We start from the raw sequence: 18275 nt of genomic DNA, 5'->3' as shown, positions 1-18275 counted from the left end.
ACCATGCAACACCATCTGGAATGATGAAAAAGATGAAAAAGATCCCAAATACACTACCAATGCAGTAAAAGGATAGAAAAAGAGACTTAGACTTTGAGACTTAGAGCTTTTTATTGTCATTGTGCAGTTTCTTGCACAGCCAGATTGGGTAGCTGGACCACAAAGTAAGAAGAGAAAACAATATACAACGAGGGAAAAAAAAAAAAAAAAAAAAAAAAAAAAAATATATATATATATATATATATATATATATTTTTTTTTTTTTTTTTTTTTTTTTTTTTTCAAATGAACCAGCTGCTAGTTAACGAGAGACACCCGGAATGGCTAACCGAAGGCCGGACGGTCCTGATCCCCAAGGACCCCAAGAAGGGACCGGTCCCCTCCAACTACCGACCAATAACCTGCCTCAGTACTACATGGAAGCTCCTGTCAGGCATCATATCGGCTAAGATGAACAGGCACATGGGTCAATACATGAGTGGGACACAGAAAGGAATTGGCAAGAATACCAGAGGCGCAAAACACCAGCTACTGGTAGACAGAACAGTCAGCCGAGACTGCAAGACCAGACTGACCAACCTGTGCACTGCCTGGATTGATTACAAGAAGGCCTATGACTCAATGCCCCACAGCTGGATACTGGAATGCCTAGAATTGTACAAGATCAATGGGACCCTAAGAGCCTTCATCAGGAACTCAATGGGGATGTGGCGTACAACACTAGAGGCCAACTCCAAGCCCATAGCACAAGTCACTATCAAGTGCGGGATCTACCAAGGAGATGCTCTGTCCCCACTGCTGTTCTGCATAGGCCTGAACCCCCTCAGTGAGATCATTAACAAGACTGGCTACGGATACCGACTACGGAACGGAGCAGTTGTCAGCCACCTCCTGTACATGGATGACATCAAGCTGTATGCCAAGAGTGAACGAGACATCGATTCACTGATCCACACTACCAGGCTATACAGCAATGACATTGGAATGTCGTTCGGACTGGAGAAGTGTAGTCGGATGGTATCAAAGAGAGGGAAGGTAGTCAGAACTGAGGGGATTGAACTACCAGAAGGCAACATTGCAGACATAGAGGACAGTTACAAGTACCTGGGGATCCCGCAGGCAAATGGGAACCATGAAGAGGCCGCTAGAAAGGCTGCAACCACCAAGTACCTGCAGAGGGTCAGGCAAGTCCTGAGGAGTCAGCTGAATGGTAAGAACAAGATCCGGGCCATCAACACGTACGCCCTGCCCGTGATCAGGTACCCTGCTGGGATAATAGGCTGGCCAAAGAAGGAGATAGAAGCCACTGACATAAAGACAAGAAAGCTCCTGACCATGCATGGAGGGTTTCACCCCAAGTCCAGCACCCTGAGGCTGTACGCTAAGCGGAAGGAAGGGGGCCGGGGACTGGTGAGTGTCAGCACCACAGTCCAGGATGAGACAACGAACATCCAAGAATACATTGGGAAGATGGCCCCAACTGACCGAGTGCTCAGTGAATACCTCAGGCAGCAAAAACCCAAGAAAGAGGAGGGAGACGAGGAACCATCATGGAAGGACAGGCCCCTGCACGGTATGTACCACCGGCAGATAGAGGAGGTGGCTGATATCCAGAAATCCTACCAGTGGCTGGACAAAGCTGGACTGAAAGACAGCACAGAGGCACTAATCATGGCAGCACAAGAACAAGCTCTGAGTACAAGATCCATAGAGGCTGGGGTCTATCACACCAGGCAAGACCCCAGGTGCAGGCTGTGTAAAGATGCCCCAGAGACAATCCAGCACATAACAGCAGGGTGCAAGATGCTAGCAGGCAAGGCATACATGGAACGCCATAACCAAGTGGCCGGCATAGTGTACAGGAACATCTGTGCCGAGTATAACCTGGAAGTCCCGAGGTCAAAATGGGAGATGCCCCCAAGGGTGGTGGAGAATGACCGAGCTAAGATCCTGTGGGACTTCCAGATACAGATGGACAAAATGGTGGTGGCTAACCAACCGGACATAGTGGTGGTAGACAAACAGAAGAAGACGGCCGTAGTGATCGATGTAGCGGTTCCGAATGACAGCAATATCAGGAAGAAGGAACACGAGAAGCTGGAGAAATACCAAGGGCTCAGAGAAGAGCTCGAGAGGATGTGGAGGGTGAAGGTAACGGTGGCCCCCGGGGCGTGCTGGGTGTTTTTTAATATATATATATGAGTGAAAAACACACAGTGGAATACTATCAGTCATGGATTGGCCTCCCCTGGACCTCAACATTATTGAAGCACTGTGGGGTCTTCTTGACAGAGATCAGCACAAACAGCAGACACATCCAAAGCTTTGAAGCCTGGAGAACTATTCCTGAAGGCTACTTAAAGAAATGACAAGAAAGCTGCCTAAGACAGTTCAGACTGAAGACTAAAGGTGGTCATACCAAATATTGACTTTCAAGCTTTTTAGAATTGCACAAACTCTATTTTACCTTATTGCCCACTTTATTTCCATGCATGTGTGCATGTTTCAGTAAATTGCTGCGCCTCTTTGCCATTTCCCTATCAAAATATAAAGAAGTGATTCAAGACTTCTGCATGGCATTACACTCATTTATTCATTGGTCCATTAGATTCACTAAAGGTGTGACATAGCATTTAAGCGTGTAGCAGATATTATTTTATCTGAAAGGTCATTTATAAAATTTTTTGAAAAAATGGGATTTAAATTTTTGTTAAAAAATTAATTAATGGCAAATCACGAAAAAGAAAGAAAATTATATGTGTATCTTGCTACAAAAGAAGGACTAGTTTTGTCTATAAGATGACGCAAAATGAATCAGAATCCAATTATCTTTATTAAGTGGAGTCCCTGTGGTGTCAGGAGAAAAGGTTTTAATATAATTACAAAAGAATAGTATAAAAAAGAGGAATAAAATAGTCTTTCAGTTATAATGGAAAGAATCTTATTGCACATAAACACTATTGCACAGGATGTTACAGGCTGTCATCCATTGGACCGTATTCGTCAGGTTGTATTGGAAGTGATTACTTGTAATTCAAAGCCCTAACAACTATAGGGGAGAACTGCACTGTTCTAAAAATAGTAATGTCAAAGTATCTTACTGTATATTTTACAGTTTTGTACTGTCTTTCTAGAATATCATTAAATTTACATAAGTAGACTGTGATTTTACATGTCAAAGGTAAAATAACATAACATCACTGTAAATATAGTAAAACACAATTTACTTGTTTTTTAAATATACTTTTTTGTACATATGCATATTTAGATTGTAAAAATACATTCACAAATGTATCATGATTTCACAAATATCTGTCGGTTATTTGAAAGATTGAACTGTTGAATTCAAATGTAATGCTATGGAAAAGTATATAACATGATCCCTATAAGCTTGTGTTACATCACATAAGTATTATTATCATTGCTATTTAGGGCGATCATAGCTCAAGAGTTGGCAGTTTGCCTTGTGATCAGAAGGTTGCCGGTTCGAGCCCCGGCTCGGACACTCTCGGTATTGTGTCCGTGGTCAAGACTCTTCACCTACTGGTGATGGGCTGATGGTGCGATATGGCAGCCTCGGCTCTGTCAGTCTGTCCCAAGGCATGCAATCCATTATTATTTAAACCAACTGTTAACTGTATATTTCTGTACATTTACGTATTATGATTCATATTGCCACATTCATTGACCTTATTTATAGGTAATTTCATTGTTTGATCACGTTAAGATGTTCCTAATTTAATGTCTAAAAGCACTTGGAAAAGGCAGAATGCCATGTAAAATTAGCACAACAAACTGTATTGTCATTACTGAAAATAACCGTATTTTTATGAGGAAGTTATTTTCTGTTATGTTACGGTAGTATTTTGGCGCCCCAGCTGCCGGAATATTACCGTTTTTTAAAGATGTTTTTTTTAACAGTGTGACTATTGCTGATGGCAGCAGTTTGTAGAGATTATGAGCAGGGTGTGGGGAGTCTTTTATGATATTTCCTGCTTTCCTGAGACAACGAGAGCAGTGCAGTTCATCTAGAGGGGGTAAAAAACAGAAAGTGATCCCTTGGGCCATCTTTACAATCACACACAGAGGCGGTAGCATAGGATGCTCTCTATTGAACAATGATAGAAGGACACCAGCAGCTTTTGAGGGATGTTGTTTTCCCTGAGGATTCTCAGGAAATAAAGTCTCTCCTGAGCATCTTTCCCAGCTCCACTGTGTTCACACCCCAGAACAGGTCATCCTAGATGTGAACTCCCATGAAGCGGAAGTCTGGCACCATCTCCACCCCATCCCCATTGACGTAAAGTGGTTTAATGTCCATAAAATCCACAACAGTCTTCTTCGTCTTGGTTGTGTTCAGCAGCAGGTTGTTGTCCCTGCACCACGCTGTCAGTCGCTCCACTTTGTCCCTGTAGGCAGACTCATCCCCCCCATATGTTATAAAAAGCTTGTGCCATGTGTTGCAGTTTGCTTCTTTTTCAAATGCTTACGTTTGAGGATTGCATATAGGCTCATACAAAATAACATGAAAGCAGCACAAGAAAATTTAACATATAAATCAAGTAACACGCAACATTGAACAGAGAAAGATGCATTTCAGCATAACAGCTACATTAGTTGATGCAAGTTAGTAATGAAATGAAAACAGAAGCATCTGAGTGCAGTCCGCCGTGCCATTTTAGGTTTATTCTAAAGAGATTTGGATTGCAGTTAAAAGGTGTCATTGTCTCCTTTCAATCTTTACAGTGAGTTACTCAAGATCATACTGCAGCTGCCATCATGCATATCCGTAGCTGCTTCTTATCAGATTGTGATAGTTCCCCATCTGCCATCCAAGTTAGCTGCTACTTTTGGCTCAGTTTTTAAAAAAGGCACTTTTTTTCTGTTTGGTTTATAGAGTCTTAATTATCCTGTTAAATGGACAATTTCCATTTAATGCTACTTTAGGGAGCATAATATGTTGTTCAGTGCATGCATTAATATAAGTATGTAATGCACAAAGTTCTGAATGCTTTACAAACTGGTACTATTAATGGTGGTTTTTTTATGCTCAGTGTGGCTAACTTTAGCTTTCCCCACATTTTATTTTCTTCAGAAAATGAGGCTCAGTCTTCCTCTGACAATGCTTCTCACAGTAGGTCTATAAGCAGTCTGACACAGGAAGTGTCAGAAGAGACAGTGTGTTTTATCTGCTAATGATTCTAATATTTACCTGCTCATGTGGTAGATGTTTAAACTGGGAGCCTGAACACTATTCATATGGACTCTGTATGCAAGCGCTTTACTGCTGCTGAATGTATTCGCCATCACAAATATGCATTTACTATTTTCCCTCGCTATAGGTAGCATTTATAATACAATAATGTCATCTTATCTTTGTGGGCAGACAAACAACAACTCTAAAATGGAATTATGTAAATGTTATCTTTGTTAACATGCTGGTACTGTTAAGTTTCCATTTTATTTATTGACAGCATTTCGTGCGCACCACGCTCGTCGTGGTCATGTTAGGTGTGACCACAGGAGTCATCACAGTTCTTATCTGCTTCCACTTTCCTGCCGAATGTTTGAAAAAAAAAAAAAAAACTGACATGGAGATCAAAGATGAATGTTATGTGCATATGTTTTAATTCAGTTATCCCATGCCTCTCTTTGCTTCTTAACAAAAGGTGTGTAGCTTTGTTAGTTTTCTGCAGAAGTATTCAGGAACGTTGCAGTTGAGCCAGGGTAGGGTGCACAAAATCAACTACCGGTAGTTCTTTGTTTGAGAAAGCACCTGAAAGTTAGTTTTGTCACGTAAAAGCTGTATTGCAGCGCCCCTGAACTCTGTGGTGTGCTTGCTGTTGTCATGTTCTAATTGACTAGATTTATGTGGTGCCTGGGAACAACCTTTAAGAGAAAAAGAAACTCATAAGTCAGCCATGTTTTGCAATAATGAGCATGCAAAACGGCATTGCATCTGCTTAATATGTTGTGGTTACATATTTCATTTATTGTTCCTACATGTTAGTGACTTCATGACCGCAAGATGAGTATATATACAGAGCCAGTACAACAGACCAGTCTTTCTCCCTGGACCATTCGGCCCAGTATGCACTGCACTTCGCTTTAAGCCTCTTTCTAACCTTAGTAAGGTAAAAACCATGCTACAGCCATGTTGTTCTTGTGGGGAAACTTGACACAGCACTCAGTGTGATACCTCACCTAGTTTGTAATTTTTACACTTCTTAGAAAAAACACTAAAAATAGTTTGTGAGTTCACACTAACCTGCATGTGATCAGGCTGAGTTAAACAAAGGAGACGGGGACCTTTTTTATTTCTAAAGAATTGTTAACACAGTTGATATAATGAGCAAAAACACAAGAAAGAGACTGAAAGCATTAATTAGTAAACCTGCCCTAGTTGCATGGAATTGCAATATTTACTTTTGCAGATGCTCCTCCACAGATTATGAGCTCTGTAAATATCTGAGTATTGCATGTATACTTGGTGCAGTATTTGCAAATGTATCACACTTTACACAGCTGACCTGCAGGACAGCTAAAGACATTAAAGAGGAAGTGCTAGACAGCAGGAGACTGAACAGTTGCTGTCAGAGGAAGTGATGTTGTTCAGTGTTAAAATGTTTAAAGATTGTTGCTTAGCTCTAGCAGGGTGGTAAGGAACCACTCGTGCACATAATGGGGTCTTTTCTCTCTGACCCCATCTCAGCACTCTCTGTTTCCTCCTTGTCTTTTGCCCTTTGGTCTGTTGTTCCATTTTTCTTCCAGCTGCCTCCTCTCATTTGTCATCTCTCCCCATCTCCTCTACATCTTTTTCATGATTCTTCATCTTCCTTAAATCTATTTTATCCTCTTCACTTTCACTCACACTTTTAACCCCTCTCTCCCCCCGTGTGCTCATCCAGCCATCCTTCCCTCAATCCCATCACTCATTTTCAGTGTAGCTGACTGACAGGCAGGTTTATACACCCTCAAGGTGGACACATAACCTCCTTGTGGATGGGTGAGAGGTCTAAGAGGGCTCTCCAGGGTGTGTGAGAGTGAGTGTGTACCGGCAGTGTGACAGTGCTCAGTGACGTGAACTGAGGCTTAGGTACCAGCAGTTCTGCCCCGGGTTTGATAATGCAGCCATACTGTGTGTGTGTGTGAAGTACAGTACAGTAAGACATTTTTTTTGTTGTCCTAGCTTTGCCGCATGAGATTTGAAACTATATTGTGACTAGAAAATGACATGCAGCCCTCATCGTAGATACTGACAACTTCATACTTGGTTTAAGACACAAGTGATGTAAACACATTGGGCTAAAGTTGAGTCTAAGACTTTGAGTGCAAAAAACTCCAGTGTCCTCACATACATGTAGTATGGATATGGGGACACTATATAATAAATGTGCTGCCTGTATGGTGGCCCTGAGAGGTCAAACACACTGCAACTTAAAAAAAAAACAACCCACCAGCAAATAGAAATATTTTACTGAGTGCATCTTTTTGTGAACCAGATAAGATGGCATGTAGTCCTACACAGTACTGTGATAGATTGAATTCTGGATAAATTGCAATCACTAGCAGTGAAGCTCCCCCAACACCATCACCCACCAATCCATGCTTGATGGTATCTTCACATGGAAAGATCACAGACTGAATCATTAATCATACATTTTGGATCAAAGTCCAAATTTTCAAGTCAGTGCAAGACATGTGACTACTCGGTCATCCACAGTGGTGTTTTTCTTTACAGCAATTTAAACACCAAGACCTAAATTTACTGACAGTTAATGTGAGAGTCCGATTGCCAAGAACATGACCAAACTAGAGTAATGGTGTCAGTGTTGAATCTAATAGTGTGGGGAAGAGGAAGTGATGTAAAGCATAAACTAGCAGCCTGAACATCCAGGAAAACAGGAAGATTAGTGGTTACAGATCTTCCTCGTTGAGCTTTAACATAAGCTTTACTTGGCCAATTTGGAAATTTGACACCTGGACCATTGTATTTAAAGAGAAGGTAAAATAATAACTGTGCCACTTGGAGGAATTTTACAGACAGTTTCCAAAAACAAAGTCAGATTTTGGTTATTTTTGAAACACATTAGAGTTGGCTGGTTTTGCAGGTATTGTCAAATACATTACCAAATGTATCTGGAAATCCGCTTGTTCTTAAAAGTTTGAAACATTTATTAAAATGTTTAAACAAAATTCTTTGTCTGCTGCTAAATAATTTGGTTCTCACATGTAGAATATTTATTAGGTCAAGATTTAGATCCTCTTTTTTGTCTTAGACTGCTTAGAAGCAAAGCTATATTGTAATGGTTGAGCTGTTGCATTTAACTCAGTATCACGGTGTCATGATTACCTCGAAGGTTTCCATTACCACTAATCCTGAGGCTTTGCATAATCACAAACCTGCACAAGTCCTACTTAAGTCATCTTTGAATGCTGAACAGTTTCCAGGAAATCCACTGCTGTAGAGAAGCTCATTGGATCGAAGCAGTCAGACTTCATCCCTTTACATTTCTTCTTTGACTTTGTGATTTTTTTAAGCTTTTTACAGCAGCTGTTGTTGGGGACCAGTATCCCAGCCATCATTGTACTTTATGCACTACATTGAACTGGTACTCAGGAAAAAGCTTTGGCTGAGACCATCAATAGACTTGAAATTGAACTAAAGAGGCAAAGATCTTTTGCTCTTTTGCTAACCCCCACTAGCATCAATACACTTTTACTCTTTTTGCCTGATTTTTTTTTTCTTTACTATGCTCTCTCTTTTTATCCTCTTAGCACTGAAAACTTCAGCTGCCTTCCACGAACAGAGAAAGAGCTTGGAACGGGCTCGGGTGAGTATGCCATCCTCAAATCAGTCACTGATGTCAAAACTGATGCAATTTAAGCTTTGAGAGTTTTTAAAACACGTGGCATCATTACAGAAGCATTCTGATTTGTCTTTTCCTGCTTTAATGTAAGCCAAAAAAAGAGTTGGGATAAGACCATTGGCTCAGACAAATAGACTTGTATAGAGTAATGCGAAACTATCCACCAAATCAGTGCTTGCCCCAAGGGCAACATCATCAGCAGTTGTGAGTGAGTACGTGGGAAGATGGATGAGTAGGTTAAAGTAATTCTCCATTAGTAACTAGCTAAAATGATTAGATAAACACAGGCCCTTTAGTTAGCTTAGGAAGCACGGTCTACATTGTTAAGAGAGGGGTTTGTGGAACTACACCTAAAGAAGGAGAGGAACCACAATGTTTAACAGTGCACAATAAAGGATTTGTGAGTGCAAAACTGAGAGATTTTCCATTCCTTCTTCTTCATCTTGTCTCTTGGTCTCTCTCCAGACGGAAGACTATCTCAAGAGAAAGATCAGGAGTCGACCAGAGAAATCTGAACTGATCAGGATGCACATCTTGGAGGGTAAACACTACACAGAGCCTCATACCTCTGGAACTTTGGTCAATCTAATGGAAAAAGACCCATTACATCCATGCACACTCGTAAAGAATTTCCATGCCTGGTTTGTGTGTCTATGCAGAGCCGTTCCTTCCGGTCAAGCAGCTGAAGAAAGCATGCCTCGCTGTTGATTTGAATGATAAGATTGCCCAGAGGCCAGGGCCCATGGAGTTGATCCATAAAAACATTCTACCCGTTCACTCCAGTATTAAACAAGCCTTCATAGGTAAGTGAGAACTATTTTTAGGCAACAGTTTCAGGATTACTTCTGCTGAGTGGAGGAAATTATTAGCTTAAATGTTATAAGTGCAGAGTTATTTATGGTTGATTGCAATAAGCTGACCGCAGAGAAAAAACCCACAAACAAAGCGTTGAGACCAGATATAATGATCTTAAGCAGATAGATGCAGTTATTGCGGACAACTTGTGTAAGCCTTTCAAGAGCTTATCTGTAAGTCTCTATTTTCCAGCCATCAGTACACAAACCAATACCAATGTTTCTTCACACAGTCTCGATATGTAGGGCTGTTGCACAATAACACATTAGTCATGACAACTTTAGAAGGCCTTACTTTGCAAATTTTGTTTTATTATTTCTGCCCCCTCAACAATCAACAGGTGTACCATTGCTATATAATTTCCTGCGCACAGTCTGTGTGGAAGAAGGACGTGTGATATAGATTTTCATCAAAACACACCCACACTGTGAGGCTCCTGACAGGACATCCCTCCTGGCCCCTTCCTCCACCTATCATAAACGTACTGTTTCCTCCCAGATCCCAGATGCTTCAGTTGTCCTCACCACATACTCACACAGGCATCCATACCTGTCAACAAGAACCACCTAACATACAAATTTTTCACAAACAGCGCACTGACAGGCAAACACTTCAATTGATCAATTCTATGAGTTTGGAAAGGTTGGAGGGGGGTAATTGTAAATGATGCATGACCTCTGATTCCCATTTTAACAGACAAGAGACGAAGATACTGCTTCCTTCTCTGTTCTCTGTTGGTTTTAAACAATCACAGTGCCTGTTAATAGAGAATCACTTGCTAATTGAAGAGGTGACATTTTAAAATAATGGGGACCTATTAAGCTTAATTCAATTGCATATTAATATTTTCAGAATAGATCACTAAAAAAATAATCCTTAGTTGTTTCACACTGGCCCTTAATGGAGCTTCCTCCGTTCATCTATAGTCTGAAATGAGCGCTTTTAGCTCTTTTCCAGTAATTTTTTGAGGTAATTTAATAGAAAAAAAGAATGCTGTTTTCATAAATATACATTGATTAGTGCGCAACTACATCTTCCAACAAATAGATGCATTGTCATAAACTTAGAATCAACCCATTAAAAATACACAGCAACGAACGCAAATTTTGATTTGTGTCTTTAGCTATGTTAGCTATATTTTATCATCTGAAAAGTAACACATGAAAACGTCCATAAACATGCTTTTTTATTCTAATATTGTTGCAATTACTTATTGTCAGCAGATCAGATATACCACCCTTCCATCTCTGGACAGCTGACAATGAGGCAACTAAACAACACAGTTAGCTGGTTATATGCTAATGTTGTGTCAACTAATGTGAGACTCGAGTGTCTTAACAGTCACATTTCCCCTCTGACAAACAGTTTGATAACTTTCTCACATCATATGAGAGTTTTTGAGACCAACAATGTTAGATCCACTTCAACAAAAGTTTCACTTGTGCAGGCAAAAATAGCAGTGCTTACTGACATAAAAGGATATCCTCAGCAAAAGAAGTGACTTTCACTTACTCATTGACTCGTGTTCAACTCCTTTCACAAAGTTTTACAGTCTCCTCCAGAGTAAATAGACTTGAAAACTTCTCATCTGGCATTCTGTAGCTATCAAAGACTCCAGTTTTTTTGCTACGGCTGTTATGGGGCCCGGTGTAAATGCAATGTTTTGATCTTTCTTGGCTATCTTGAACATGTTTGTCCAACAATGCCACGGTGGCTAGGATTATGAACTTAAATTAGGAGAATTAAGAAAACAGAGTTCAGTTGACTGCAGTCTACTGATATATAGCAGTGAAATTTTACCCACCAAGGTCATTTTCTATATGTTTGGTTGCCCATTGTAGTCAAGAGATTTGCGCAGCAGGTGGATTTGAATTCTGTGTTTGAGTTGGCCATATCAAGTACATCTGCTCCAGCCCGTTCTCACTCCCGACGCGTGATATACCGATGATTTTTCACGTCCCGAGGCGTTCTATGGTGACCTTCCGCCTTCCTATGCTACACGGCGGATTATGGATGAAATTGAATAGAGGGAAGCTCCCGTGGTAACACGTGTTCCAGCCCTGTATTCCAGCCCTCCGTGTTTTCAAAGCGATTTAAGTAAAATAAACGTACATGTGTAGATTTATTCCAAACGGTTCTCATGTTTCCTCGTTTTTCAGAACTCGTAATATAGGGACCTTTTGGGTGGCCAAAAGCGTAATATGATTTGTCACCTAGCCTTAATTGTTATACTTTGGGAGTGAGAATGTGTTGTCTGCTCTCACTGGCATCATACAGCTCCAAGAATAAAAGACACTTCCTGAAATAAGGATGAGGATCGTCTAGTGGGATTTTTATATAGAACACTTTTTTTTTCTTTGTACTGTGGGAGCAAGGAATCAGTGGGTCCAGCTGCTTGATTGATGTGTAGAGGAAGAAGGTTGAGATTTAATAACAGACTGTGTCAGTGGAATATCCATCTCTGTCACTGCTACACAATAAACACAATTACATTACCGCCACTTTTGGTAGGAGCACCAGGAACTAGCTAGATGAGGTTGACATATGAGCATACAAAGCATGATGCACTCCCACACCCACACACAGCACAGCTGTAAGCGAGTCATTGCATTATTAAATCAGCCCCGTGTTGTCTTTTCATCATTACCTGCTGATGGTAAATTAATGGACAGCAGTGTGTTCTAAATAGCAGTGGGCTACTGCCCGTTAGCACCTCCTGTAATTTAATAACTCAGTTCTATTATTAAAAAAAATGGCTCTACAGCAGTCCTGGGGATCCTAGCGGGTACTTTTATTCCTTAAATCCCTGTGAAGACTCATAAGTCTGCATAATAATGAAATGATTATATGATATGGCACATGGGAAAGCTGGCAGGCTTGGATTAAAGCTATGCTGTAAGATGTCTTAACCTTCCTGTGGCTGGCTAATAAGGAAACTTTGGGCATGTGGTTGACAATTTTCTTTGCAGTTTTTTACATTGCTGTATCTGATTTACTATTATATCACGCTCAGCTGCATTTATCTGTTGCATACGAAACATATTTTAAAGATATTTTAAAGAGAATATTATTAGTATAGCAGGCATAAACAGGGGAAGCCGTCACATAAACAGTTTAAATATTCATCGCATAAATTACACAGACGATCCTTCAGAATCCTCAGCACAACGTCATCCTTAGAGAGACGCCATCTGTTACATAAAAACTGTTATAAAAGCCTTGTTTGGCTGTGTGGGAAATGAACATAGATGAATGAAAAGCAAAATGCTTGACAAAAACCTGACTCATCACAAGTGCATCTAGGACTGGCTCTGGTGGACATGATATGACTACAGAAAAGTGTTTAAGTAGTTTAGACAGCTCTCTCGCTCTCTGTGTCAGTTGTTGACGAGACACTGGGGACGAGTGTCTTGTGTGCATTTTTGTAGGATATTGAACATTAACAAATGCAAGCCTTTGATGAGTCACCGATACTTGTGGAGGAGGCACCGGTGATAATTTGTCTGGATTGGAGGTGCCCACAAGGTGTTAGAGTCACAAGCAGAAGTCCAATGGCTCAGCTCCTGTTAATGCAAGTGATAGTGTTACACAGGCACACAGACTTGGGCAAGGACCTAGAATCACTGGGTAGTACATTTATTTTATGGTCTAATTTAACTAGATAATGTTTATTTCCTTCCCTCGTCTCCCCCACAATGCTTCTCCTCTCAGAGACGCAGTTTCAAAGAGCCTCAGGAGAGAACTCTTCATTTGATGAGGACACTAATGACAGTCTGTCTCCAGAGCAGTCCACATCTGTCAGTGAGGAGGGTTGTTCGTTGGGCCTGGGACCTCTGCCCACTCCAAAGGAAACACTGACAGGCCATGGCATCCCGTCTCCTACACAGGTAGGATCACCGCAGAGAGTGGGACTAAGATGCTGTGCAGAATGTATGCAAGACTGTAAATCCACAGCTTAAAAGCAATGTAGAGGCTGTGAATTAGTGCATTTGTCTGTGTATATGTGACGTGCATCAGATTTACCACTGGTGGTGGTGTAGCACAGTGTGGGAGAGTTTATAGTGGGTGCAGTTGTCACAGAGGGGATAACCAGGCTTTGGTGAGGGGAAAATAACAACATTTTGAGCACCCACTCACTCACACACTAGCAAGTTTAGCATTTCGCTACATCAACCATCTGATGCACGGAAAAGTACTGTTTTGTATCATTTAATTACTGAATAAAAAGCAGTGAAAACTACCTGGAGATTTATTTACTGAATAAATTAAAATCCAGTTCTTCCCTCATTGAAGTGCATCAACAACAGTACTTCCAAACCAAGCTAAGAGGCTATAGTCGTGTTACATACACTACTGGAACTTTAACATTATGCACTCCATACTGTACAGTAACGCCACTGTTTTGCACATGTCTCACTCTGTATATTTTATTTTATATATTTTATTTATTGTGTACTCTATTTAATTTGTAAAATATGTGTACACACACACACACACACACACACACACACATAGAAAAATATTTAGTATAAACATCCAGAAATGCATATACTATTATATATACTGTACATATATTTATTAGTTTCAGATGTAGCCATTCTTGTATTTTGCTTGTTTACATTATTGTATTTTGCACAACTCTGTTGCTTGTGAAGCTCGCACACAAGAATTTCACTCACATGTGCTGTACCAATGTACCTGCACATGTGATGTGACAATAAAAGTGATTTGATTTTGATTTGATTTGATACTGCAGATTTTTGGTTTTGATCCCATACCAAGTAAATACATGACCAATGTTGCTAATGCCAGTACCGATACAGATACTTCCAACTTACAAAGGCAGCTTACGTAGGGGAGAGCGGTATGTAATGACTCACTGGATTGTAAATGTTCCTGCCTCTAAAGCACTTTGGATCTTCTGCTGTTTAAATGAGCTATAAATAATATACTTGTGACAGTCAACATATAGTTGTAGTGCATGTTTGAAGTTTATTTTTTCAGCTTCCAAAAAATAATGATTTAGCAAACACAGTTTAGTGGGTTAGAGCTTAGAGGACAGAAACAAAATATCCATCCAATACCAGTGTCGGTATCGAGAGTATTTATATTTGGATCGATCCACCAGCCTCTAAGTAACAGCAGTGGATGCAGCGACTCCAGACATCTATGAGATGAGTTTGATTGTCGTATGGACATTTGCCATGCATCTGGAGGGGGGACAAATTGAGCATTTGTGAACATTGTGCGTTTTGTATGTAAACCTTTTCTGCTATGTAATTTTACATTTACCACAATCTTCGATGTTCACTACTTTAAAAAAATGAAGACCTTTTCAAATGGGATGATTCTTTTTGATGCCTTGCAGTTTAGCCATGAATGATCAGCCAGTGTTTCCATCCAACCAATCAGGTCCCACCTACAGCTCCTTCTGGGTCACCCATTTCACTCAAGCTGACCAATGAGACAGGGGCGTCATCTCTCCTGAGGACAGGTGCCAACAAGGTAACATCTGTCAGTTCAGCTCTGTTAGTTGTTAGACACGCATACATTAGACTGGACCGCTTCAGTCCTGTCACAATGACGACTAAATTATGAGCTTTCGTAAATGATTATTTTAGCTGTTAGTGCTAATTGCTAAAATTATTATTGACAGCTGTTCAGAACTGCAGATGATGAAGTGAACTCTGGTGGTAACAGGAAATCTCGCATGTGTTGTGGGTTTCTCATTTTGCTTCCATGAGGGAAGCAAAAAATGTGGTTTAAAGTTTCATTTTACTCTCATTAAAATTACTCATCTTTTTTTTTTTTTTTTTTAGCCACAACCCAAACCAAACTGTGACCGCTCTGGCCTGAGACACAAGAAAACCAAGGACAAACCAAAGGTAGAAACTTCTCCTTCTCTGAGGAAACTATTCTAATGCTGGCATTCCAAATACCCAGTGTAGCTACAGCTAAGAGAAGGCAAATATTTGTCTGAAATGCTGTACTGCAGTGCTGAAATAATGACTTGCTGTTAATGGGGGTGCTTTCCAGATAAAAAAGCTAAAGTACCATCAGTACATCCCTCCTGATCAGAAGGGAGATAAAGAGCCTCCTCCTCATCTGGATTCATCCTATGCCAAGATCCTCCAGCAGCAGCAGCTCTTCTTGCAGCTCCAGATCCTCAGTCAGCAGCAGCAGCGCTACCACACCATCCTCCCTGCACCAACTAAGTAAGTCCAGATGCATGCTCTTCTGTGGAGTCTGAAGGATTGCACGTTCAAAGGCTGGAAGGAACATTGGACATAAACTTCTGTTTTCAGAACTCAAGAGCACCTGTTAAGATTTACTTTTGTGTCACTGTATTTTTGCCCAGCAGATCCCAGACAGCTCAGCAGCCATCTTCCTCCTCTAAGTCTATGCACACCTCCTCCTCCCCACCTCGACCTGCTGGTGCACCTTTAAACTTCTCTAAACATTTCGTCCACACCTGTCTAAGTTCTGTCCCGCTAGGTGGAACCAAACCAGTGTCTCTGCCTCCAAACCTCGATGAAATGAAGGTAAATTGCACAGCGACATGCACATCCCAGAGAAACCTTTCCTACCTTATGTGTCGTTTTTATAATATGAGTAACATGCATGACTGCATACTAAGCATCCAGTAAAGAATTAAGAGTCTAAATAAATATCTGTCTGTGCTATGACCTGTCAGAACCAAGCTAGGTTTATAGCAGGAACGGACGATTTATCAATAAAGGATGGAGTTAAACGATGTATTAAAAGTGTGTAGTAATGGTAGGGCTAAGTGGGTGGCTGTGGCCAGGTGGGGGCCACAGCAGCAATATGTTCAGGGAATCCAGAGATTTCTCTTGAAAAATATAGTGGCAGGTAGGGGTGCAACGATACACAAAATTCACGGTTCGGTTTGGTTCGATACTTTGGTGTCACGGTTCGATATTTTTTCGATACAAAAAAATGTTCATGCCTTTTTAATTTGTCATTTATTAAAATTATAAATATATATTTTAACTCAAAAGTACAGTTTTTAAATTTAACCCTAACCCTTGTGCGTGTTTTTTATTTTGACAGCGAATGCGCACCTGCGGACCACTTATGTGCAGCCCTGGTTATTTAGCTCGTCATATTGCAGCCACAGAAATTCTTTTGTCCATGAAACCATAAAGCTGCACTTTCTTTTTGCCTTATAGTCTGATTTGTCATAACTTCTCCGTTTTGTGGTAAGCTTTTCTTTGGCTGTCACTTCTTCACCCTGACCTGTCTTATTTGGTTCAGCAGAACTAAAATATATATCCTGCTGCTTTTACACACGCACTCACATAAGCTCAGCGATTCTCTGCAATCAACCTCTCACATGTTTAAGCTTGCTGCGGGAGATTTCACTTGTCATGTTTGCATAGTAAGCTAACAATTAATAAGACGATGTCAGAGGAATTGGTGCACAAATTATCATCACTCACAGATCAGTGCTGTCGCTCTCTATACACAGTTCGCGCGATTGCAAAGTGAAAGCAAAAAAACAAGCGCAAATTCAAACGCGACTTCAATATGTCACATATTGACAGTGGCTCACCGATGCCAATGACATAATTACCCAGCTACATTTCTGAAAGAATGCAAAAGCATTGACATATATTTTTGCTTCCTACAATAGCCCGACGGGCAGGGCAGAGATAGATTTTGGTAGCCCGACTGAAAAAATCGCTAGCCCCGGGACGTCGGGCTAGCGATATTGCGAGCCCTGTATCTGATTGAGGAATCACTCATCTTTGGAAAAGAGAGTTTATTACAGAGAAATGTCTCTTTCCAAAATAAAAGCTATACTATCCGCTTCTTCTGGGCTATATTCTCAGCAGCATATTAAACATATAAGGAGAATCATGTGCTAACAGCTGTCTAAATGACTCGGCTAAAGTTAGTAGCATGCTTGCTTGTTTTTTTTCTGCTTCCACTTGTCTTTGCACTAGGATGATGTCGGCGTAAATGTGCAGTCATATTCGTTGTGTTCCCACTAGTGCTTTCAGGTTAATCTCGTTGAAATGACCTTAACGCCACAACACGGCAAATCTCCGTTAACGAGCTACCGCCGATCGCTCCGTGCATGGGGCTAGACGGCCAACACGTTAACGAGCTAACTGGGCTAACACACTAGTTCCCACCCATGTAATTGAGCATTGCGTGGCACATCCAACATACTGTTTTACTTTAGTCCATGACTCGCTTACCTTCAGGGTCATACGTCACATGAAAACCAAAATAATTCCAAACGCCAGATCTGAATGAGGGTGGGGGAGGTCCATGTTGCAAGGAGAGCTTAACTTCTGTCTCGCTAGCTTGCCCTGCGCTCTTCCTTCTGATGATGCTGTCTGTGTTGAGCGCTCAGTGAATCTGCGTTCGACTACTCCGCCTAGGCTGCACTGTCGAGCCTAGGCGGAGTAGTCGAATGCAGATTCACTGAGCGCTCAACACAGACAGCATCGTCAGAAGGAAAGTTGATAAAATAAATTACAAATGTTGTATTGTTCGATACATATGCGTACCGAACCGAAA

The 18275-nt window shown here is 40.9% G+C and overlaps 1 protein-coding gene and 1 long non-coding RNA gene across 5 annotated transcripts in view; one reads left to right on the top strand and one right to left on the bottom strand.

The window, feature by feature from the left end:
* The window catches only part of LOC101482632 (myocardin-related transcription factor A), a 37944-nt gene that overhangs the window by 8514 nt on the left and 11155 nt on the right, over nucleotides 1–18275 (top strand). For 3 of the 4 annotated variants that reach the window (XM_004560784.4, XM_076883005.1, XM_076883006.1), the window contains exons 3-10: nucleotides 8779–8834; nucleotides 9336–9411; nucleotides 9530–9673; nucleotides 13437–13612; nucleotides 15138–15230; nucleotides 15545–15610; nucleotides 15762–15940; nucleotides 16084–16267. In XM_004560784.4, the coding sequence (XP_004560841.1) occupies nucleotides 8779–8834; nucleotides 9336–9411; nucleotides 9530–9673; nucleotides 13437–13612; nucleotides 15138–15230; nucleotides 15545–15610; nucleotides 15762–15940; nucleotides 16084–16267 (974 nt within the window). The remainder of the gene's footprint in view (nucleotides 1–8778; nucleotides 8835–9335; nucleotides 9412–9529; nucleotides 9674–13436; nucleotides 13613–15137; nucleotides 15231–15544; nucleotides 15611–15761; nucleotides 15941–16083; nucleotides 16268–18275) is intronic. The other variant, XM_076883004.1, reaches the window with a different exon arrangement.
* Nucleotides 14781–18083, bottom strand: LOC143418338 (uncharacterized). The gene is made up of 4 exons (XR_013098295.1): nucleotides 17951–18083; nucleotides 15780–15994; nucleotides 15057–15209; nucleotides 14781–14935 (listed from the first exon to the last, which is right to left on the bottom strand). It is a non-coding gene; the product is annotated as an uncharacterized LOC143418338 (long non-coding RNA).

The sequence above is a fragment of the Maylandia zebra genome, linkage group LG4, assembly GCF_041146795.1.
Source record: "Maylandia zebra isolate NMK-2024a linkage group LG4, Mzebra_GT3a, whole genome shotgun sequence".
NCBI lineage: Eukaryota > Metazoa > Chordata > Actinopteri > Cichliformes > Cichlidae > Maylandia > Maylandia zebra.
The sequence above is the reverse complement of the archived record's forward strand: the minus strand, read 5'-3'. Positions and strand labels throughout refer to the sequence as shown.